At 34.1% G+C, this 25,323-nt stretch overlaps 1 protein-coding gene across 11 annotated transcripts in view; it reads right to left on the bottom strand.

Moving 5' to 3' along the window:
* Positions 1-25,323, bottom strand: part of LOC145269173 (zinc finger protein castor homolog 1-like) — a 750,830-nt gene that overhangs the window by 169,359 nt on the left and 556,148 nt on the right. For all 11 annotated transcript variants that reach the window (XM_080124811.1, XM_080124789.1, XM_080124817.1 and 8 more), the window contains one exon: positions 24,773-24,860. In XM_080124811.1, the coding sequence (XP_079980937.1) occupies positions 24,773-24,860 (88 nt within the window). The remainder of the gene's footprint in view (positions 1-24,772; positions 24,861-25,323) is intronic.

A 25,323-nucleotide genomic window follows, 5' to 3' on the forward strand; every position in this document is an offset into this window, starting at 1 on the left:
ATAACATTTACTGACATCGGATTCGAAAATTACTAAGTTGTAACCCTCAGGCAAGCATTTTTGCGTCAACAGGTTTCACAGACGAGAAGTTCTTGGAAAGAAACTGTTTATGAAATTTCCGTTCAATGTTAGGCACACAGAAGAAGAAAGGAAAGTTTTTTTTGCAGTTGTCACAGTAAGATGTGTTCTTGTTCAAAAGGTTTAACAAGGAGAAATGGGATTAAAGCTCAGTTGATAACCTTCCTATATAAATAACGATAGAATAGAGAAAGACTAACGTCTTTTTTGTAAGAAAAGGTTTATAGAAAGCACAAGAAATAATCTCTGACTATATTGCAAATTTTTTATTCTATCAAGCTAAGAAACGGTGCTTAGAACAGCACCTTTCCAGATGTGGCAATAATACTCCCCGATCTTGGGATATATTTGAGTAAAGGATAGTGTCAGCAGTCGGATAATTTATGGAGGGATAGAATGATCCAGCCAACAAGTTACAGTGATTTAAATTTGACAGGAGGAATGGTCATAAACAATCTTATTACATTAGATTTTTTAAATATGGCCGATATAAATAAACGGTACAGGACAGAAAGGTTTGGTTTGGTTTTACGGCATATCAACCTTTTTTTCTTTGTTTATTTAATGCCAAGTTCTGCAATTTGGATTTTTTTTTATGGGTTAGATATTTTAATTTATTCAGTAAATCACGTCAGCGTCATTAGGTGAGGTATTTTTTTTTTTTTATTATTCATTCTTTATTTTTGGATAAAGTTGTATTGAGTTAAAATTATATTTTTTTGTATAAATTTACTTTTTTCAGAAATATTTGTATTTTGTTAGAATTTATTTTTTAAATAGTTCTTTCATATTGCTGATATTTTAATAATTTTGCCGGATATGTGTGAGATTGCCACAATCCAAAAGAAAGTGTTTTACCGTAAAGGGTTCTTGGCATGCCAAACATTCTGATGGGCCTTCTTTTTTTAGCAGGAAGGAGTGGGTTATGTGCGTCTCCTATACGAATGCAGGACAAATTTATGGCACTTGAAGCATCTTAGAGGGGCTGGAGTATAGGGTTTAACTTTTCCAATTATGTATCCAATTTTAATTTTCCATGAGATTGTGGAGGTATTAAAAGTCAAGATGGATGTATTTGTGGGTATGGTTTGACCATTTCTTTCGATGTTAATTCGGGTGTAGTCAATTACCCCTTGTTTTCTTAAAGCTGCTTTGATTTCGTTGGATGTTGCGAAGGTTAATTCTAGGCTTCTTACGATGCCTTTTGATGTGTTTAATTTTTTATGGGTGAATACATTACATTGATAGGTGTGGAAGTTTTCCATTTTTAAGAGATTTTGAGCATATTTATAATTATCTACTTTTATCAGAAGATTACCATTTTCATTATTTTTTTTTTTTTTACTGTTTTTGGCATATTTGTGTAGTAACTTTTTCAATTAGGAATGGTGATAGTTCACGGATTTTTTTTCTCTTCTAAGATTTCTCTTACTAGGAATCTTGGGAAATCTTTCTTTTCTATAAATTCTGGAGAGTTGTTTTCCATGATATGGATTCTAGCTCGCTGTTGGATACATCCAATCAGAGTTAATTTTCTGTTTTTTTTTTTTAAATGGATTTTCCGATTTTCTTTTAATAAATTTTCCGATTTTTTTTTTAATTGATTTTTCGATTTGATTATTTAATTTTTTTTGTTCCCCACCCTACTCAGAGCTCAAATGTGGGGGATGTTAGGGGGAAACTTATTTGCCCTTCCATCCTAAGGATACAAAAAAGATATACTCAATCGGTGTAGTTTGTGCCATCATTTTCTGATTCCTCCTATAGTTTTATTTTCTCAGTTTAATAGAAACATCGAGTAGGGAGCAGTTGTGTGGTTTTATCTCAGTAATTGATTGACCTTTGCCACCGCCTTCTAACATTTACTTGGTTTGCTTGTGTTGCAATATTTTGGACTGGTAATGGGGTATTTATTTAAATGCTGCCCACATCAGCATTATGTGGCACAAGGCCGGAAAGTGGGAACCCCGCAGGCTCCCCTAAAGGAGGGGCACTCCTGCAATTTTAAAAATTGCCTGAGTAACCCCGTCGGCATTCCCCGGTTGGGGCGCCTCAGGCAGCAAGCAATAAACTTGCCCCACCGGAAAGCTCGGTGGCATGACCTGGGAGGGTGGACCTCCTAGGTATTACCCAGGCGGCGTACCTCAGTCCAACAGGTGCTGGGCCGGTTCCCAGCCCCTCACCTGTTGGGCTGAGTGTCAAGTGACGAATCCTTGACATGTACTACCCTGTCTCCCTGCAGCCGAAGCCGCTAGGAGACACATCCCATCACAATGGACTTGTAATGTGATATGATCCCACACAGTCGGACGATTCTATTTATAAAAGATGCTGCTAAGAACTGATGAATCAAATTAATTCACGTTCTGCTACCAATCAATCAGAAACCAGAATTGCTTCATAAATATTAAACCTTTTCTGGAGCAATTTCACATGTTCTTTTCCCGGGTTTCGACACGGTAAGAATATTTTGTTCTGTGGAACTGTCTACTACAAACAAGTCACCTCCCAGGACTTGTGTGTAACAGCGAACCATCTGAAACTGTTCTGAAAGTCAAAATGGCTTACACTTCTAGAAGTTATGTGCCCAGCGTGCGTTTTTATTTCGATGTATCCGAATCAAAATTCAAATTGTGGCAAGTTAAATTTCTGAGATATCTACGAATCCAAAAGCTACACAAAGTACTACAAACACAACCTGAAAACAGAAACGACCCTGACTTCATTGAAAAGAATGCAACTGTCTTTGCGGAATTAATACAGTGTTTAGATGACCGAAGTCTATCACTGGTAATGAGAGAAGCCCTGGACGACGGCTGCAAAGCATTAAACATATTGAGAGAGCATTATTTATCGAAAGGAAAACCCAAAATTATTTCTTTATACACTGAACTGACCTAATCACAAGAGTTTCCAATGTAGATACAGGACTCAAAATGGCGACTACATTAAAAATGTAGAGAGCTCTGTTAATGAACATATATTTTTATTTTCGTGTACATTTGATGCTTCAAGAAACAATAATTTTCTTGTCGATTGTGGGGCCACGGCACATGTGATTACAAAGGAATTTGATTTTATCAATTTTGAACCCAACTTTAAGCCACAAAATCATTTTGTAGAACTAGCTGATGGGAGTCGAGTCAATGATATCGTTTTGAAAAGAGGCAATGCGAAAATCTCGCTAAAGAACAATAAAGGTGAACTGTGTTTCTGTATTCTAGAAAACGCTCTTCTAATCCCAAAATTTAAACAAAATATATTTTCTGTACAAGCTGCCACAAAACAAGGTGCAAATATAAACTTTAGCCCCAATAAATCAAAACTGGTATACCCGAATCGAACTGTATTCGACATTAAAGAAAATGGAAGACTATATTATTTAAATAGCGTAGTCCCATCAAAAAACCGCCTGCCATGATCTACAGACATGGCATAAAATTCTTGGACACTGCAATATTCCTGATATCAAAAAGTTGCCGACTGTAGTTGATGGAATGCAAATACAAACATCAAAAACCTTCAACTGCGACGTCTGTACGCAAGGGAAAATGACAAACTATCAAAACAAGATACCAGACAAAAAAAAAAAAAAAAAAATCCTATCAATGGTGCATTGTGACTTGAATGGTCCCGTAGAACCGATGGCCAGATATGTGTTGAATTTCGTAGATGACCATTCAGGTTTAATAATGGTTTACTTTTTAAAGAACAAATCTGATACCCTGCTAGCAATTAAGAAAATATGTCCTCCCCAGGACTTGTGTGTAACAGCGAACCATCTGAAACTGTTCTGAAAGTCAAAATGGCTTACACTTCTAGAGCTTGTGTTTGTAATAATTAGAGCTAGGACAACAGCATATTCTTTTCATTGTTTTGACTCTCGAGTGTGTATCTGTTGATATCTTATATGCTTTTATATAGTGTGATGTGCTTCTTGGTTGATTAACTGTATCTGTGTTGGATATATACTCGAGAGTCAAAACAATGAAAAGAATATTCTGTTGTCATAGCTCTAGCAATAAGAGTAAGAAGATATTGTATTATCTTTAGACATTTTGTTTGTTTTTGTTTTGAATGATGTAATTGGCATATGCCAGTGTAAGTGTAAGGGCTAGCCGATTGATTGAATTGGGCTTCTCCGATCTCCCGTCTAGTCGAGGCAAGGTCCGAAATGGTGTGTGACAAAGCCACAACTTTTTTTTTGTTAGGTCATAGACTGCTCAACCACCAGGATCCTGGTAGTTGGCATTACAGGTCGCTACCTATGGCCAACAGGTAGCTCCATTGAGGGACTTTTACCCTCTGTAGGGGGGCAGTCGGCATATTCTGATGCCCCACCGACGGAGCTTAGAAACATCTGGTCAATTTGAAAAACTTTTATGCTTCCAGTTGTTTATTTCTTCAAATGTTTTATTCATGGATTTTAGTTTGGTTTTAATTACTTCGTTCATGAATCATAATGCTTGCTTTTGTGTTCTTGTCGTGGATTTTGCTGTTTTCATTCTCGGCTCTGCAGAACATGATTGCGTTTTGCAAAGGGAAAGGGTTATAGTATTATTAGTGCGTATGTTTTAAGTTAAAAAAGCAGTAGGGAAGTGGAGGTGTAGAAAAAAGGAGGGGAAGGGAGTATTGTTTTTGTTTTGGACTTTGCAGAACAAGACTTAGTTGTGCAAATAATTAAAATCAAAAGCAAAAACAGAAAGGTGTTATTGTAGTTCCATTTGGGTCAGGGAGTCATCTTCCGACAACCTGATTTGGTTGCATCAGAGGACAGAAAGGAAATAAGTCTTTAATATGCTAAGAAGGAAATAACCCCAGATGTTTTATATTTTTTTACAAAACGGAAAAGATAAATTTTACATTTCAATAAAGAGAAAACAAATATTTTGCTTTTAAATAAAAAAAAGTTTTTTTTGTAGAGGGTGAGGCTAAACATGACTTTTTGTGTTAAGCCGTTTTTGTTTTATCAGCATTTATTAGGAACAAAAGTAACTCATATTTTTTGGGGTGGCGGTGGGGGAATTGTTTCAGGCATAATAAATAAAGACACTCGATGTAAAGAGGTAGAAATAAAAAAAGCGGCAACATACTACTTCAAAGTTAAAAATAGCCAACGCTAAGTTTTAGATGGATAGATTCCAACCCAGAAGACGGCAATTTTTCTGTCTTCATCAGAAACATTGCTCATTGAATGCGAGGACGAAGACAAAATAAGAGTAGCAAGAGTTATAAAGCTGTCGATTTGAATTGAATCTGACTAATGCAATGGATTAAGTTTAATTACTTTTGTGATGGTTTATGACAAGTACTTGTTGACGTTAGATGTGAACATGACTATGTTGTAACCTGCAGAGAAGTCTCACATTAAGGAAGAAACAAGAGACAGGAAGTCCTAGTTAAAATAAAAAAGCTCTTTGCTGTACGAGGAAGAAGGTGAAATGTAGTCACCATTTAACAAATGCATCAAGTGCATGTCCCCCCACCTCCTGGGATTGCCACTGATGAATTAAAGTGGAAAAAAATGTTGCAGCAAAACAATCACGACAACATAAAAGTAAAGCTAAACAACATTTAGTAACAATCGATAGAAATGAATTGATTTTTCATAAACAAAACCTTTAATCAATAAAATGAACACAGATCGATATCACCTTGGAAACCCCATCAATCTTGATTAATAATTGCAATTCAAATGACTTCACTTCGCATTTTAGATTGACTAACCCCGGAGAGATATACAGAGTGAAGGCAATATTTATTTACAATTTTCCACTGCCGACAGGATGCATATATTTTTGTTTTTTTTTACTTTTCTTCATGAAATATATCTTTCTTCTTTTTTTTTTTTTTTATAAAATATTTAATTATGATCAATTTTAAAACTCAGTATTTGTAGAAGAGAGACTGATTGCGTTGGTTTATGGCATATCAGCCCTTTTCGTGCTATTTAATGCAAAATTCAGTGATTTTGAAGAAATGATTATGCTTTGAGTTCTTTATATCTTTAAATATTTATGATGTTCAGCTTGGTTTCGTTTTACGACATATCAAACTTCAGTTAAACTTTGGCTAAATTTTTATGCTTCGTATATTTTCTTCATAGTGTTTGGTTTGGTTGTTTTCAGGAGGGAAATTATTTTTTTGCTTTACAAAACATGAATGAGTTTTGCAAAGGGAAAGGAATAAAACAATATCATACAATAACATTTGTTTTCAATTTATTGATTTTATACATTTTCTTTATTTCTTTTCTTCATGAAAACAGTGACTATCATTATATATGATGGGCCTTACGTAAGTAGCAATTAAGTTAGTGTAAATTTTGATAAGGGTGTCATTAGTACATGCCAGGATTGTATATAGAAACGGATGACATGTGAGAAAGCAGGGGTTATAGGTCAAACTCCCAAGACAAAACCTAGTTGAATGATCACAATATGAGATGACGTCATGTTTTTGGGCAAGATAAACTAAAGTTTTATAAAGCCAGTTTGTTTTGAAAAGCGATACAGACGAGACACGGTCTAAGAATGTAGCCCGTTTAAGAGTAAATAAACTAAGTAAATAATATTTCAGATAGTAGTCTCTATCCATAACTAAATTCTCTCAAACAAAACCTTGAAGAACTCAGCAAAGTCTCCTTGCATCATTCATCAATGGAAAGCTTATTTCACATAAGTTAAAAAGACAAACACCTCTAGACGATCACAGCCACTCATGAAATGTGGCAACAATAAAAGAAGTGACGATGCAGAGAAGAAAAGACCAGCACGTAAACAACCTGTGAAATTATGTATAAAATAACTGTTTTTTTTATCACTTACTAGCGAGAACATAACATGCGCGATCTCGCATGAATGAAAATATAGCATTTTTCTTCGTTTTTATAAAAAAATATTTAATTAGGGTCCATGGAAATTTCATGGAATGAGAAATATATTGAATCAACAAATGTTTTGATAAAACTAATATTTTTCTGGATAGCACAAAAAAATTAGTCTGTGGACAGAAAACCCAACTATACAGAGCAAATATGAGTTTATTAACATTTCTATGAAAATAGTGTCCATTATGTTTTAAATACAGAACTAATCCAAATGAGATAAATTAATAAGTACTAATACTCAGAAAGTAATATTGTGCTACATAATTCAATACAAATAATAAAATTACATTGTCTATCATTAAGTGTTGGATTAAAAGAATAAAGTAAAGATTGTCTTACAATATCCTTTTTTGCCCTGTTTCTTTCGAATATTCCATTTTTTAACATTTTTCTGACTTCTTTCTTTAGTAAAGAATCACTGCATGCCAAATTTACTATGAGTTCGTTTCTCACACCATTACAACAATGATTGTATATTATTATAATGATATTCGAAAAAAAAGCTACATCAATTCTCATATTCTTGCCCAAATCAAAATTAAATTTCATATATTTGTCCCTTTTTAAGCAGTTTGGCCTTCAAAAATTGCATTTGGCCTTTTTCAAAGTATAATGCATAGATTAAGAAAGGAACAAACTGAATGTTATATAGATAGAATTCAATTTTAAATCTTGTTAGAAGATTTTAAACTTCCTCAATATTAGCAGAAAGATAATAGAAAAAAACTACTGTTCTGATCTTAAGTGTTATTCTCTCAAATTTCGGTCGATGTAACCTGCAACCTTCTTAAAATGCCGTTTGTCAAACTCGGCAATCAGAACAGAACTCTATAAAACATATAATTACTTGTAATTATATTCTTAGCATTGTCTGTACTGAGGATTGAACCTTCCACCTTCAGAAGACTGTCATTTGAAATGGATTACTATTTTCAGTGTGAGCAAGACTATGACCCAACCACCTGTGGCAGTTGAAATTTACATCAATAGCTGTTAAAATAGAGCTGAGTTAGAGCTTTTATTATGTGAGCAATACCAGGCAATTCCTGATTGCCTTGCTGATTCCATTTGTTTGGTTGTAGGCTCAAACCAAAATAAGGAAAAATGATTTCAGCTGAACAGATTTGGGAATTGATAATATTTAATATTGTTTTGTGAAGGAACCCACTGAATTGAGAATAGTAGTATTCATGATTGGCTAAATTTGAGAATAAATTTGACCTGAGGGTCAAACTAAAGGTTTGCTCCGCATGAGAAACTTTTGATGGAAAATTAATTAATATGCACAACTGATTTTACAAATGGTCAATCAGAGTGAATTCAATGTTGCTAATGGGAAGGTTCATTGGCTGAAGGTGACCTAGGACCTTACCAGCCTTTCCCTGTTATCTTTTTTTTTTTACACAGGCATCACCACATTATCAAGGCCAAGAGGCCACTCAAGTATAAGGGTTAAAGAGTGTACAGTAGAAATTGGACAATATAGTAATCATTAGTAATGGAAATTTGGTAAATTTGTTAACTTATATGGAACGGCTCATCAAGAACTTATTTACGTTAGACTTGAAGACAACCATATTGTAGTCAGCCGGAAAGCAGGAAAACGGAAGACAATTCCACAGGCGTGCAGTTCTAAGAAAGAAGCTTTGTTCATGGAATCTACGTTTAGGTTTAGGCACAGATAAAGAGTGGGGGGAATTATTGACAGTGTTTTCAGCTAGACGAGTGTTTTTTGTGAAAGTTTGGTGAGGGGGGACCATAGACTGAAGCTCAGTCAAACACTTTCCATGAAAATAATGATACATCAGAGACAAGCTTGCAACATCTCTTCTGTGAGATACAAGTTGCAGGGAAGAGAAAAGGACATCTCCTGCGAGGCTACGAAGTCTATTTTGAAATCTATCAAGGCAGGACAAGTCCTTTCTAGCAGTTCCTGCCCAGATGTGGCAACAGTATTCCATCCTTGGACGTACCTGACTCTTATATAGATAGAGAATTGCATCAGCAGTGAGATATCTACTGGATCGTTAGAAAGATCCCACCGTTTTTCCAGCGGCCTTGGCAACAGATCTGATGTACGTGTTCCATTTAATGATCAGGAGTAATTGTCAAGCCCAGAAGCTTGTCAAAACTTGAGGCCTCCTGAAGACGAGAGCCATTCATTTCAATTGATGCCAGATGTGGATCAGAATGTTGATGATGTAAAGAAAGAAGCTCGGTTTTAGATGCATTAAAAGTAACAAGCCACGTCTTTCCCCATTGAACCACTTGCTCAAGATCAGAGGAGAGAGAATCAGTTTACTGTTTTAGATGTGCTACCATAAATGATAGTGTCATCAGCATAAATGTCTACAAATGATGTAAGGATGTGATTTGGAAGATCATTAATGTAGATCAGGAAAAGAGTTGGGCCCAGGATGGACCCCTGAGGGACTCCAGCATTAATACTGTGAGCTTCTGATTTTTGCCCACAACTACTACTCTTATGAACCTATCAGAAAGAAATGATTTAATAATTGAGAAGACATTTCCAACTATACCATAGCTAGAGATCTTGTGAAGTAAACCTTTATGCCATACTCTATCAAAGGCCTTAGATATGTCAAGAGCAGTTGCCCTAGAAAGGTTGCCTCCGTCGAGAGATTTGCTAATCCTATGAGCTATAACTGTAAGCACATCTGCTGTAGATCTAGTAGAACGGAAACCATATTGAGTGTCACTAAGAAGGTTATTTTTTTTGAGATGGTTGATTACTTCTGTATTTAACACAGATTCCAGCAACTTACTCATGACGCACAGGAGACTTATTAGCTTGTGCTGAGAGGGGGATGAGCGATCACCTAAATTCTTAAATACAGGGCATAATGATGAGATTTTCCAGGGTGATGGGAAGCTATTCTCCTTAAGACAACGTTTAAACAGTTTTGTAAGTATGGGCGCTAGTAGTACTATAATTGGAATACCGTCAGAACCAGTTGCTTTACTGGAATCAAGGTTTTTGATTAGCTTGCCAACATCACGTACAGATATATGTATATCACATAGCGTGTTTTCTGATACAGGAGGAAATATTGGAGGTTAGCGTTAGTGTTGGGACGATTCCTAATTTTTATACGATTCCGATTCCAGGAAAATATTGATTAACGATTCCGATACCAAGTACGATTCCAATTCCGATTCCTAGGGAATTATTGTTTTGAAATATACTAGGTAGTTTTATACTTATGGTCGGTAGTTCCCAAATATGTTCCCTAACTTTGGAAGAGATATTTTATGTCTACACCGTCGTGTTTTGGTTTAAATAAAATTATTATATAGTAAACTAAACGGAAAAATTAGCAAAATTTATTTTAGAGAAAATTCATTTTACTTAATTGGAATACAGAAAAAAAAAACAAAAAAATAGAATTTATCCTTCAGAGCAAAAACCAATTATTTTGGTCCTCATAATTTACAGATTTAATGAATTAAATAAAAAAAATATAGCGGAAGAGAAAGAAAATATATACTAATTAAATATAAAAAAAGATAAATATTTAATTTAATAATTTATAAATGAACGTGCGTAATGAAAAAAACAATATACCACGTGATATGGCGCTGTAGATACAAAATAACCCTTCCAAAGTTAACGACCATATTTGAGAAATACCATTAATCGAAAGTTTTTGTGTTTTATACCAAAAGGTAGGTATAGCGAAAAGTTACAAGTAAAGGAATTTCAAAAACCATTTTTTGTTTGGCTATTGATAGTTGTATTTGTGACGGCAGTTCTTCAGACCTCCATAATTCACAAAGAGTAGTTAACAGCTATTGTTTTTTCTTACTTTTTCATTACTTTTACACATTGTTTCTAACGTGAAGAATAAGTTTAGCCAAACTAATTTTGAAATAGGGTATATCAAAGGAACACATATAAAAATGATACCACTATAAAAACAAATGAAATACTAGATAAAATTAAGCAAAAATAGTTATCAAAATTACAGAAAAAGATAAAACAAAACAAAAAATGGCGAAGTTTGTTGAGTGAAATTAATTATTGAAAGAAAATTAATTGAACTAATAGAAATGTTAAATAAAAAAAATGTCACATTTCAATATTTTTTTAATAATTAAATTCTCAGGGTTGTCGAAATTAAAAATTAAGTGATTTTTTTTAATTAGACTTATTTTGAAGCTTGTTACCTTGAAAAATACATTTTAAACCCTGTTTTTTTTTTTATAAATAAATTGAAAAAAAAACGCAATTAAAAAAATTTAATTGATAATTGAAACTTTAAAAACATTAAACATTGAAAAATTATTTATCTCACAAATTAACGTCCAATAAAGTAGATCCAGTCTTCATACAGGAATTCGGTTATAATAAATATATCTTTCCCAAACTTAAAAATTAAATCTTTTTTTTTTTTTTTTGGAGAAAGAGTGCTTTAAAATCGCCGGGGAATGCCGCCTAAAATTTTAAAGAAGTAAAATTTAGGAGTTTAGTGCCTTTCAAAGACGGTTATCATAATTTATTATCATCCTTTAATTTCCTTTTTTCCTCCCCCACACCTTTCCATGTGGTTCAGTAGTTAACCAGTGCTCCTGTTGCTGTCAGTCAGCTATCTTTACCTAAGTTTTAATTTCTAGTTAAAAGAATTTTTCATGAATAGAATCAGCATTTTAAAGAATTATTTTTTTAGTTGTATATATTGTATTTACTCTTTGAAGTTAAGGAAGGTTAAAAAAATTGGTGACTTAGGCAAAAAAAAAAGACACTGCGATTTCGACCCTCACTAATAAAACTGCTCTGAGTGACTAGTTGGTAATTTTTTGTTCCTTTTCTTTTTTATTTTGCTCCTCCAATTCATTTGGATGCTTCATAGTTAAATGTTTTAACATGTTGGTTGTGGTCATGTTAGATGGTTTTGTTCCTTGCGATATTTTAATTTGACAGACTTTGCAAATGGCTTTCAACTCGTCATCTTCATCAACTTCAAAAAGTTTCCATGCAAGACTTTTTTTGGACTTTGAGGCCATATTAGAAAATTCAGTTTATCTGTAAACAAATAAATTACTATTAAATTTTGTTTTAAAGCTAGTCACTTATTTGGATAATTAATTGAAAATAATCTGCTAAAAAAGACAAACAGAAAAAATATTTAAAGGGATGGAGCGGTAAATTGTACCAACCAGTAGTTAACAAAAAAAACTTATAGAATTTAATTTTTGAAACCAATGTATAAAAGTTTACATAATGAAATGCAAATATGCATTTCCTTTGAATTTTTTTTTTTTTTGGTTGACTGTGTTCAATTCACACATGGTTGATGCGGTTCAATATTGCTAAACTATAAGTCTTAAGTAAAATTCTATTTATAAATACTTTTTAAAATGAAATTATTTAATTAATCGTAAATATTACTTAGACATAAAAATTAATTGATTACAACACCTTTTAAAAAATATATATTAATTTCTTTTTCGTTCGGCAAAAAAACTGCGTCAAACACTTTTTTTTAAATTTTCAACTTAAAATTCTAGAAAAAAGATTATATTATTCTGCTTTTAATATAATCAAATTCAGGGTTTTATCTTTCTGGAGAAAAAGATTTAAAAAATGGATTTTATTTCAATGAAATTTAAAAAAAAAAAACAACTTGACTGAATTGAATTAATTACCCTTAAATTAACGAAGGGGTTATTTAATAACTTTAGGTTTGGAAGAGATAGGTATGGGGTCGGTTTTTTTGAAACTTCAAAAGAAGCCGACTACTGTCCAAATTTTGCGAAATAATACAACATGATCAATTTCATTTTAGAGATATTTCTTTCAAAAGCCTTCTTTTAAAAAAAGAAAAAAAAGTATATTGTTTTACTGTTTAAATAATTTGACTTTGCTCGTTTTAAGAAAATATAAGTTGAAAAAGCATTTTCATTCACTATTAGATTTGTCAGTAAAAAAAAAACAGTCACCAAAAAGATAAGCGTTTTTTTTTAAATTTTTACTCGCAATGTAGAGCCCTGCATACTTCTTTTCAAGTTAACTCTTTTGTAGTTTTGATCACAATAGATCTGAATGAATGAACCTTGTAAGGGAGGGGGCACTAAGCATTGCCCTGTTAATAATGAATTTCTTTGGTTTCTTTTTATAACATGCTACATTTCTCTCTTGCAGTTAGAAATATCAGGAATTTTTTTTTCTTTTTTTCAACATCAGACTAAAAGAATCGTAATGAAGGAATCGGAAAATTAAGGTATTTTTTAACGATGCGATTCCGATGCCTCCCAAAATACACGATTCTTACGATTAACGATTCCGATTAATCGTCCCACCACTAGTTAGCGTCCTTGGTCTCAAAGAGTAGAATTAGCTGCAAAGTTTTTGGTAAAGAGTTTGGCTTTGTCTGATGCTGACGAGATTACCTCAGGTCCATTGATGATAATTGGGATAGAGCGCATGCTTCTGTTCAGGATTCTGTTTGCTATTTGCCAAAACTGGTGGGAACCAACCCGCTGCTCAGCTACTTTGGACTTGACGGATTGAGCATACAACTCTCTTGCGTTCTTTATTACTTTCTTACAATGGTTTCTGGCAGTCCTGAAAGCGGCTTTAGTTTCCATACATCTATTACATTGGAAGCAATGGAAAAAGTGATTTCTGTGCGCAATGGCAGCAGCACATTTTGGAGAGAACCATGGCTGGCTGTTAGGTTTTTGCTGGAACTTTTTCGAAGGTATGAAACGGTCTATACCTACAATTAACCATTCGGTCAGGTCTGATACTATAGAGGACACATCCTTTTTAAACATGGAATGCAGAGGTAGATTCGATATAAATGTACGGAAGCTATCCCAGTCAGCCTTAGTGTATCGATATACTGTACGATGGAGAGGTATGTCTGGGGACTTATTACATTTCATTTTTATCTTAATTGATACAACAGAGTGGTCGGAAGATCCAAGAGGAGACAGAACAGCAACTGAACATAGTTCAGAGCAAGTTGTGAGAAAAAGGTTTAGTAGACTCGCATACTGGCCGTCATTGTCGGGCACACGGGTGGGTTCGTGAACAATCTGAGTGAGGTAATAAGCAATGGAGAAATCATGACAGAACCTCCCCTCGTCATCGGTCTTGTTTGAGTGGGTCAACCATTCGACGTTGTGAACATTGAAGTCTCCACATACGTGAATGTTAGCTGAAGGATAAGCAGATAGGACTTGGTCAATTTTCTCAGATATGCTTTTAAAGATAGTAACTTCGCTATTGTGGGGCGATAGAGAGTAAATATAAATGCAGTAGTGTGAGCTAATGCAACCCGGAAGCACATATAGGGTAAGTTAGGATCTTCTCTGGAGATGTCCCTACGACATGGAAAGCTATCTTTAATATAGACACATATTCCATGCCCATGGCGATCTTGGGGGTCAGATTTAGAAGTTAAGTTTGAGTATCCTTTAATTGCGAACTGTTCTAGGGAAATAGCCTGTCCAATGCCAGTTTCACTTAAAAATAAAAGGTCTGGTTTAGTCTCCTGTAATTGGGTTTCAACCTCTGGAAAGTTAGAACCTAGACCCCTGATGTTGGAGAAGGAGACATGGTAGTAGGGATCTACGTTGGAAGTTGGAGAACCGGGTTTAATCATATATTTTTCCTTGGAACTTGTCATTATGGAATTTTGGAATTTGTGGACTAGGTCATCAGATTTACTTCGAGCAGGACAGAGAGGGGAAACTAAAAGAGAAAAAGAAACGAAGAATTTTTTTTTTATAGAACATAAGGTAAAGCCGTAACAATTACCCACTAATATGGCATCGAGAGGCCTCATCAGAATCTACTGCATGGTCCAGAATCCATTCACCAAATGGCAATACAGCAGCCCCAGTACTTTGCACCTGCTGATAGGACAGCCTCCTTAGTGGTTAATCCAAGGTTCGGGTCCCTGACTATCAGGCGGATAACATCAGCCCAGATAAAATGTTTACCTCCAGCACCCTTACTAGTGACATGGCTACAAGGATAGACATAGAAACAGAAAATTTCCGCCATCTCTGCCAACTGTTCGCGCAAAATACTGCCAACCTAGAAAACAGCCTTTTCTTCTCCCGCTGTCAGAAAAATCACTCATTAAAAAATGAGGACTGAGGGACAAATAAAGAGAAGCGAGAGTAACGAGAGCTGCCGATAACGCATCTATAATGCGTTTTCTACTCTCCATTTAAAAAAATTATTAAGTATTATACTTAATAAAAGTCCAACGGACGTGTTTAAGGGAAAGTATGGTGATAGATTCCCCTCTCACGAACTAAAAATGAATACAATTACCTAATCTATTTTTGCAATCAACTTGGTAGATACATAAACATTTATGGATGAGAAAAAAGCTAACATTTAATAAAACAGAAATACATAAATTAAATACTGAAATAAAATGTAGTTATTAATATTTGAATCTAAAAATAAAAAGTATGATTAATATAGAAGTCACTTATAAGAAGGTAGGCAAGAGCGAATTTTGGCAATTGTTGTGAAGGAATTGAATCTGAACTAGCTCCTTCACCCATGCAAGAACCCCCCAAACTCTCACTAACCGAGACAGAGAAGGAAGAAAGAGAAAATTGTGCATTGCAAATAGTTTTTCTTTTTTGAGCGAACTGTTCATGCATGTAAATTGTTAAAGAAAAAAGAAAATGCATTTCTTTTCATCTAGTTCCACTGTTCCACTAGCTAAATATTGTAGTCAGGAGTTTAATTAATAATTAATCCTTATAAAAACAAGAGCTCACGACTGGAGTTTTATTTTATTCGTTTTATACAGAATTTTTGACTTCACTACCAAACAAAAACCATCCACTTGAGTTGAGTTCTTTTAGGAGACAGTAAGCAGAGAAGGGCACCTACCTTAGCGCCGAATCCAGACTGCAGCCCGCAGAAACTTTGAATTGTTTCCTTTGTTATTATTTCTATTTATTTATTTAAAATTTTTTTTCTTGTACTTGAGAGAAGAAAGGAATGAATGGAATTGCACATCAAACCCCGTCATCATATAAGCGTTCAAGGCCACACTACTGAACTTTCTTGGGCGTTCCAAAATTGGAACCACCTAGAACTACACTTACATACCAATGAACACTTTGGAGTCTTCATTGTGTTACATTTGGTGCTTTTGTGACCAGGACATGGAGCCCCATGACTGTTTTTGTCATGTTATAAGACTAAGAATACAGTTATTTCACCCAAAACAAGGCACAGTGCCACTTTGATGTAAGAGGCTACTATTTGGATCAAAACTATGTAGAGAGTTGAGCAACAAGATGTCTTTTTACTCTGGAAATTTTTAAGTACAGTCAGGAAAAAGGTCCTGGAAGAGAATTCTAAAGTCTAGCAGTTTGGAGAAGAAACTTCTAGAGTATGGATTATTTAAGACTTCTACTTGGTAATGGCTGGCAGAATGAAAGAATAAATAAAGGATTCCATTCAAAATCCTGTACAGATGCCTTGGTGTCAGCAGAAAGATATATGACATAATCACGTTGATACACCAGTTCCCGTTAGATCACCGAAGTTAAGCAACAATGAGCCTAGTCAGTACTAAAATGGGTGACCATTTGGGAATTTCAAGTGCTGTATGTGCTCCCTGTTATCTCGGCACTGTTTTCAGTCATCTGGAACTTTTCTTTGCCAATTCAGGAGAGATGTGGTTAGGGATTGCACAACCCTTGCCTTACAATTATTTGGGTAGCATCCCTTACAGGGAGTATCTATTATCTCTTGAGACTGAATGGAGGCACCAATCAATCACTGAGCAGGAACATGATAGTAAAGATGAAAAAGAGATTAAAAGATACAAGATTTAACTACAAGGCAATATCAGAGAAGAAAATGTATGATTGACATCATGTTACCCCAGTTCTTACTTCAGGGCTACAGACTTAATGTCGATGGCTATATCTGCATTCACAACAGAGTATTAAATTTCTGAATTGCAAATGACAATAAAACTTTGTGCCATGTTATAACAGCTGAAAGATCATGGCTAGTTTGTTAGACTTTGTGTAAGGCACAGTGAAACAGCATGAAGGAGAAATTAAAAGCTAGGATTATCAGAATCTTTGAGAGTTTATGTTGAGATAGCTTGATGAAAGCTTATGGTTAGTCTCAAGTTGCCATCGAGTGAAATGAATAGCTGGATGAATAAATCTACAAAAAAATGAATTTTATGGCTATTTTACATCAAACCAGGCACAGTGTCGCTTGGACGTAAGGGGGTACTATTTGGGACTAATTCAACAGATACTATGTAGGGAGTTGAGCAGAGAGATGTCTGTTCACGCTACACTTGAACTTCTGCATGTCAGTACAGTCAGAAAAATAGGGATCTGAGAGAGAATTCCAAAGTCTAGTAGTTTGAGGGAAGAAATTATTAAAGTAGAAGGCTTTCTGGTAGTTAGGGATCTCTACAGTATAGGGGTGGGATTTTGCAGTTTGTCTTGTTAGTTGGGTGTATTTACGTCGAGGAGGTACAAGTGTTTTGAGTTTATCAGAGCCTATTTCATTAAAGTACTTGTAAAACAGGTATAGAGGTGCAACATTTCAATGATGGGTTAGAGTTTTATTGATAGCGTGGGACCTCTTTTTTAGACCTTATCTAAGAGCTAGAAAATAGTGTCAAATGCACCAATCCAGATTTGGCAACGATAGTTCATGCATGAGCAAATGGTGACTTTATTAAATTACTCACACCTGAGAATATCCATAGGATATTCTCAGGTGTGAGTAATTTCCTAGCACCATAAAAACAGCTCTCCTTCTTCGCAGCAACCCTGAAAATGTATTTGTTTCAATTCATGTTGCTTGTGAATATTAAGCCAAGGGGTTTGAACAAAGAGCGATTAGGGAGCTTATTTTTAGTTATGACAATCAGTGGTTGAGAAGCTTTCTTGTAATTGTTAAAGGAAAGATCCTTCATCTTGGCATCATTAAATGTTACCATCCATTTACATCCCTATTCCATTATAGACTGGAGGTCTTTCCCTAAGGTTTCAGCTATTGCCTTAGAGATGTGTTCATCCATTTTTCCCCTCGAGTCTGTCATAAAGCATGGTGTAATCAGCAAATATACCCATCTCGGAGACAATTTTATCAGGGAGATCATTTATGAATATCAGAAATAATAAAGATCCAAAGATTGACCATTGAAGTATATAATGTTTTGACGTATGACCATCAAGGACAATCTGGATTTTTCTCTTGTCTAAGAAGAATTTTATTATATTAGGTATTCACCCAGTAATATTATATGGTTTAATTTTAATGAGAAGACCTTTGTGCCGACTCTGTCAAAGGCTTTAGGTATATCTAGTTCTAGCCTCCCTTATCCAATGCATGGTGTATACGTTCAGAGGTTACAGTTTAGTTACCTGTTCATTCTATTAACACATTTTTAATACTAGTTTTATAGTTTGTCATAGGTATAACCATTTTTGAATGAAATGTTTTTATGTTTCAGAATTTTTATGTTTCGGAATGAAATGTTTTTATGTTTCGGAATTATATTATTTGGTTTATTTAGACTACTGTTCTCATCTTGGATGTTATTTTCACAATGTTTCAGCTGATGTAACCTCCGACCTTCTTCATGTGCCTCTTATCAAACTCGTGAATCTGTATGGAATTTTCTACTCTAATTAAATGTGGTGTTAGCAACTCTGTTATTAAATTACATTTTATCCTTCTTAACAACTTGTTAAACCGATCTTAAAAAAAAACTAACGAACCAGAATCAAATATTTATTTTGCAAGAAAGCTATCGATGACAAAGAAACAATATATTTTATATATTAGATCAGTGGTTCTCAATCAGGAGGGAATTCCTCACTGGGGAGAATTTTGAATGGAACCCTATGTTTAGTTCATAGGGAAAGCTTGCTTTCATTCCGTTTGTCATAAAAGTTTTTAGTAATTTGCAATTGTATTCTTAGTATTGCCCACACTGAGGATTGAACCTTTAACGTCCAGAAAACTGTCACTTGGAACTGATTATTTATTTATTTTTATTTATTTATTTATTTTTTTTTTATTACATTTTCACCCCAAACAAGGCACATTGCCACTTTGCTGTACGCGTCTACTATCAGAGACATAAGCTACTGGGGTACTATGTGGGGAGTTGGGCAGTAAGATGTTGGTTCACATTACACTTGAACTTCTGCATGTCAATAAAGTTGGGGAAGTAGGGACCTGGAATGGAATTCCAAAGTCTAGCGGTTCTGGGGAAGAAACTACTGGAGTAGAAAGCTCTCCTATATCTAAGGATAACACTGTGTAGGAGTGGGATTTAGCTGCTTGTCGGATTTGTCGAGGGTATTTACATCATGGGGGCACAAGTGCTTGCAGTTCGTCAGAGCATTCACCATTAAAATACTTATAGAACAAGCAGGGAGACACACAAATTTCATCAGTGGAACAGAGGCTGAAGCTTAGATGACAGTTCAAGACCTATCAGGTTGGCGACTCTTTTGAACCTTGTCTAGGAGTGAGAGACTAGTAGCAGATGCATCAGCCCAAATATGACAACAATACTCCATACATGGACGAATGGTGGCCTTATAGAGGTACAGGATACTTTCAGGCGTTAGTAGCTTTCTAGCACGGTAGAGAGAGCCTACTTTCTTTGCAGCGGTCCTGACAATGCTCTCAATGTAATTGTTCCAACTCATGTTTCCTGGGAACGTTAGGCCGAGGAGTTTAAAAAAAGTACTTTCAGATAATGAATCTTTGGCCATTGCTATTGGTGGCAGAGAAGGTTTCTTGTAGGCCGATACTAAGAATACAATTACGAATTACTCAAGATTTCTACTCGGTCATGGCTGACAAAATGAAAGCTAGCTACACCTATGAAGTAAATATAGGGCTCTGTTCAAAATCTCATACTGATTTCCAAGTTTGACAAAATGATTCCCAAGTTTGACCAGATAGACGGGAAATATTGTAAGAATAAGATCAAGGATGAGAACAGTAGTTCAAATAATCCAAATGATACACATAAAATTTTTTTGTCCACCTTTTTACCATTTTCATTTTTGGACATTTAATACAATTCCTTAGCCATCCATCACTAATCTTGATAAAATATAAAATATTCTCATTTTTCACCTAATAGCATTACAAGCTTATGCTGTATTTTCATGAACATTGGCAATATTACATACCTAATATGCTTCAACAAGTCATATCTTTTTTATTTGTGGGTCAATTTTTAAAAGAATTACATTGTTTAAAAGAGAATAGAATAAGCATTCCAATAATGTTAATTTATTTTGCTTTTATGCCTTCAATGTTTTTTATGCTGCGAGTTAAAAATGAAAAAAAAACGGTAAAAAATAACGACAGCAAAAAGGGAAACTGTGTTTTCAATGTTTACATTTCATACGTTCTGTTTGGATACACATGCGCGGATTCAAATTAGATTGAATATGGCTGAAATTTTATAGGCTATATAAGTATAAAAGTCCATCTCTACTGGATTTTGATTTATATTTTTATGACCACTGGAAGCAAAGTTACAACCGAACAAAGTTGACAAAGAATATTTCAAAATTGGTAAGATAAATCGGTATATATCATCCATTTTCATATAGATAATAGTTTCAGAATTATTTTCCGCACGAGTAATAATTATCAAATATTTACATATTGTAAATATTTGATAATTATTACTCGTGCGGAAATTTCTTTCAAATGTTATTTTTTTTAGAGAAATTCAAATCCGCTTAACGGGGAATGGCTCGCTATGCGCTCAGCTGACTAAAGTCAGCGCATTAACGAGTTTTGTTTATAATCTCTTTGAAATTAAAAAAAAAAACTGTTTTTTTTCTGCTTTCAAAACGAAAGCAGAAAAATCAGTTTCATTTTTTATTTTGAGTTTGTCAATTTAAAAAAAAATTATTTTCAAGTTTTTTAAAGTTGATTTCCAAACAATACTGTTGTTTTTAGCGTTTTTAGTACACACTAGCGGGGGGAGGGGTACCCGGCATTGCCCGGGGTGTTTGGATAAATGAAAACAAAAATCGTTGGTTGTTTAAAAAAAAAAAAAATGAAGCCTTGACACGCAGTTGGAAAATAATAAAGTGTGAAAAAAAAAAAAAAAAAAAAAAAAAAAAAGTGCGACTTGGCAGGTGCCCGTTTTTGACGAGTTAATGATGTCAACTTTGAATGCGTTTATTTACCGTGAGTCTGTTCGCTTCTTTTTTTATACTGCGGCGATCGAACATTGCTAAATATTTATCTTTTCAAAGTCGGGCAAATTAAATAGAAAGACGAGCCCGGTTGTTAACTCATAGATATTATCATTTAGGCGTGATATAAAAAGTTTTAAGTTGTGAAGCGACCAATCGCTTCTCGAAAAATGCCTTTCTTGGCCATACACGAAAACGCACACACAAACATTTTCACTTTTATAGTATAGATGTACTAAAAGCGTTAAAAAAAACAACAAAATCAATTAAGTGCATGTGTTTTTGTTGTCTGTATTTGTAACTTCTTGTAAACAAGGTAGAATTGTGCTTTTTAGTAGAAACAAAAAATATAAATAAAAGGTACTTGTGCACTTATGCTACCATGCTGAAATAATAACGTTATTATTCAGAAACCCATTCTTAACATGGAAAAGGAACAGTGTTTTATTAACTATTCAAACTTTTACCTAACAATTAAATAAAATATATCATGAAACTGTAATTTATTTTTAACTCCTTATCAAGATCATTTTTTCGAATCTGTAAGACAAACCCGTTTTAATTTTTTTAACTAAATAATAATAATAATAATAATAATAATAATAATTAGGGGGTTCGATAAAGAATTTCATTGTAATGCATTTTGTAAATTTTTACCTTGTTTCCACCTTAACATTTTTTCTTTAAAATGACTACCTTTTAAGGTTTTCGGGTGCAAATAATAACTTTCTGGATATTAAGCAATGTCATTTCTTATGTTATTGCTGATGGCCATCTTGGTACATGCGTTTGTGCATAGTTTCTTGGGGTTACGTTTGCGTGCTCGTGCTTACCAAGATGGCCACCAACGATAAGATAAGAAATGACATTGCTTAATATCCGGAAAACTACTTAATTGTCAGAAAATTTAAATGCAATATTCGTTTTCAGCATGCCCTAAAACCTATAAAAGTAATCATTTTAAATGTTAATGTGCAAACAAGGTAAAAATTACAGTTTTATTTCTTTGTTTACATAATTGAATTTTCAGTAAAACAGAATAGAAATGACAAAAATTACCATCAACTGGTGAATATACAGTTGTTGTTTATCAGGATTCCTGGTATCCTAGTACTGTGAAAGTTACATCAAGGATTCATGTAGAGTACGATTTATGGTTGCATCTCAGAAAATAGGGGTATATTTTGGGCCAGATAGAGATGATTTACAAAATTGAAAATTGAACTGGTCCCAAAATGCATAAGTTCTGGTCGACTATGGGAATTTCCATCTTTTACAGAAATCCAAAATCTGTGAAAAATTTTCTTTGATTTATTTCTGAGATTAATTCATACCTACTCAATTTTTTTTTCTTTGAGGGCCATGAATGCTCTTTAGGCATTCAATGGCTACACCCAAGATTAAACTCTTCTTTGGTGAGGAGGCAGAAAAATAACTTTTCTCAATAAAGCTATATTTAAATACCACTATAATACTTAGTTTTGTTCATAAATAGACACCCACTGTATGATACCATGCGCCAGTTTAAAAAAAATTGGAATTTATACATCTTAATTTATAATTCATGGCTTATAGTAAAAAGATACATCAGATTTGACTGCATAATCAGAAAGAGAACACAATTTTACATAAGACTGCAAAGTTTCATGAGAATAGCTTGAAAAATAAATAAATGGTGGCGAAATTACCGAATTCTTAAAATGTTGAGGTCCATAATTTAGCCCACTTTTTCTAAAGGAAAATGTCCATAGAAAGCCTAAATTTTGGCACTTAAAATTCTCATAACTTTTGAACTACTGATGGTATTTGCATAATTCAAACGGGTTTAAGCATCTTTTACATAGCGCTTTTCATGCATGTTGATAAAATAATTATTTAAAAAGAAAAATCAACTTGTAATGCTACACCTAATGTACCTTCAGTAGAGATCCTGCTTTAATTTTTCAACCCAGTGTTAAGCGTTTCATTGCAACACAACAAGTAAATTCAATAAATGAACTGTAATCATAAACAATGAAGTAAATCAGTTTTGTTTGCACTATTCACACTTTTGTTCTTATCTTGTTATTTCCACAATGTTTTGGTTGACGTAACCTCTCACCTTCTTCAGGTATATCATTTCAGATTTGAGAATCTTTCTATCGAGTGTAACTTAAAACTTTTGGCCTTAGTACAAGGTGACACTGAACATAGAATTCTGAATTACTTCTACAGTCATGACTGATGAAACAAAACGTAGATTAAACAAAATTCCCTACAGATTCCAGAGTTCGACAAGATACACATGAAGGTTGAAGACTACATTGCATCAACTGAACATTGCTCGAAAAACACTCAAGATGAGAACAATAGTTCGAAAGATCCAACTAATACGAATAATCAATCGTCAACTGAAGAAATCAAAAAACATAAGTAAACCATGGATGGACCTTATAATAATATTGGCAGGTATGAGTAGTTTCTAGTCTTGTAGAAAAAGCCTATCTTCTTTGCAGCAGACATGGCAGTATCTTCTATCTATTCAAATTCATGTTGGCTGAGAATGTTAAGCTGAAGAGTTTGAACACTGTACACTTGAAAAAGGTTCTATTAGCAATCCGTGGTTTTAACAATTATTTGTTAAAAGTGTTATATAATGAATGGCCCTATGTTGGATAGCAAGTACATCAAATAGGGTTAATCTTGACAAGGGTGGAACTAAGTGCAGACTGAAGTGACACAAAGTTCGGGAAATAAACGAGATCTCACAAAATAGTCAAGAAGCAAAGTCATGTGAGGTAAAAAATAGAGTAAAACAAAGAGATATTGGAATGTTGAAACGAAAAACTTTGATAATCACCAAAAACAAAATGCCTACACCCCTCTGTTTGCTATATCCACCCTTTATTCTGAAGATAATTTAGTTAAGAGAATGCAAGTCTCTCTTTCTCTTACTTATGCACTAATTCTCTTTTAAAAATAAACATTTTTTTATGTACGTGTTTATACACGTACATAAAAAAACTTACTGAAAATATCGCAAAAAAAAAAAAAAAAAAGGTATGTCTTAGTAAAAGTAATTTTCTACTACAGACTTTTTTTACAAGGTAGTCACAACTTATCAAGACCTGAAGGCCACTCGAGGATAAGGGTTACTGAGAGTCAGGTAGTCAGTGAGACAATATTGTAATGATAGGTAGTGGTGAAAATTGGAAAGAAATTAATTACTTAAGAGGACAGCTTAACATAAACTTGTTTACATTAGACTTGCAAACAACTTGCCGTAGAGAGTTCCATAGTCGGGCAGGTTGAGGAAAGAAACTTTGTTCATGGAATTTGCATTTAGTTTTAGCCACAGATAGACATAAGGAAAATTTTTAACAGCTAGAGAAGTTTTTGTTGCAAATGTTTTGTAGGTGGGGATCATAGAAGCTCAATCATGAAAATAACGATAGAGCAGAAATAGACTTACAATGGCTCTTCTTTGGGAAAGAGGTTGTAAGGAGGACAAAAGGAGATCAGCCACCAGATTTCAAAGCTGATTTTGTCAGGAAGTCATTTTCCAAAGATTCATATGTGTTTCAGCCACCAGATTGAACTTACCTTAAAGCTGCAGTCAAGACAATGATAATGTTCTCTGTAATGCATTTCCTTGCAGTGAGGCACGCCACATTCACCGCTGTTACCAAACCTACAAAAATAAAAACGAAAGACATTTCCTAATTATCAATCATCATTTGATCTTGGTATAGGGATTTGTTTTCAATTACATCCCTGGACATGAAGACAGACACCACAATTATGTTATAAATTAGCTATATTTACCCGGCATTGCCTGTTCAACATTACCAGGTGGAGGCTTCATAGAAAAATAATTTAAAACATTGTAATGTTTATGTTTATACTAGAATTTTTAATTCATGAAAAACAGGTAAAAGTTGTAACAAGTTGATGGTTAAATATGATTTGGCTCATTTTTGCATTAAGCACTAATCCCTAACTGTGTATTAAATGGATACTATAATACTTAGTTTACTTAAAACAAATACAAACAAAAATTCCAGCAAGATCAGCCCAGTAGTTCCCGAGTAAATGTGGTATTGTGGTGACTAATCCCTATTAATCTCTAACTGTGCATCGAATGGATACCATAA

Source organism: Euprymna scolopes, chromosome 4 (assembly GCF_053919585.1).
Source record: "Euprymna scolopes isolate OS-2025 chromosome 4, ASM5391958v1, whole genome shotgun sequence".
Lineage (NCBI taxonomy): Eukaryota > Metazoa > Mollusca > Cephalopoda > Sepiida > Sepiolidae > Euprymna > Euprymna scolopes.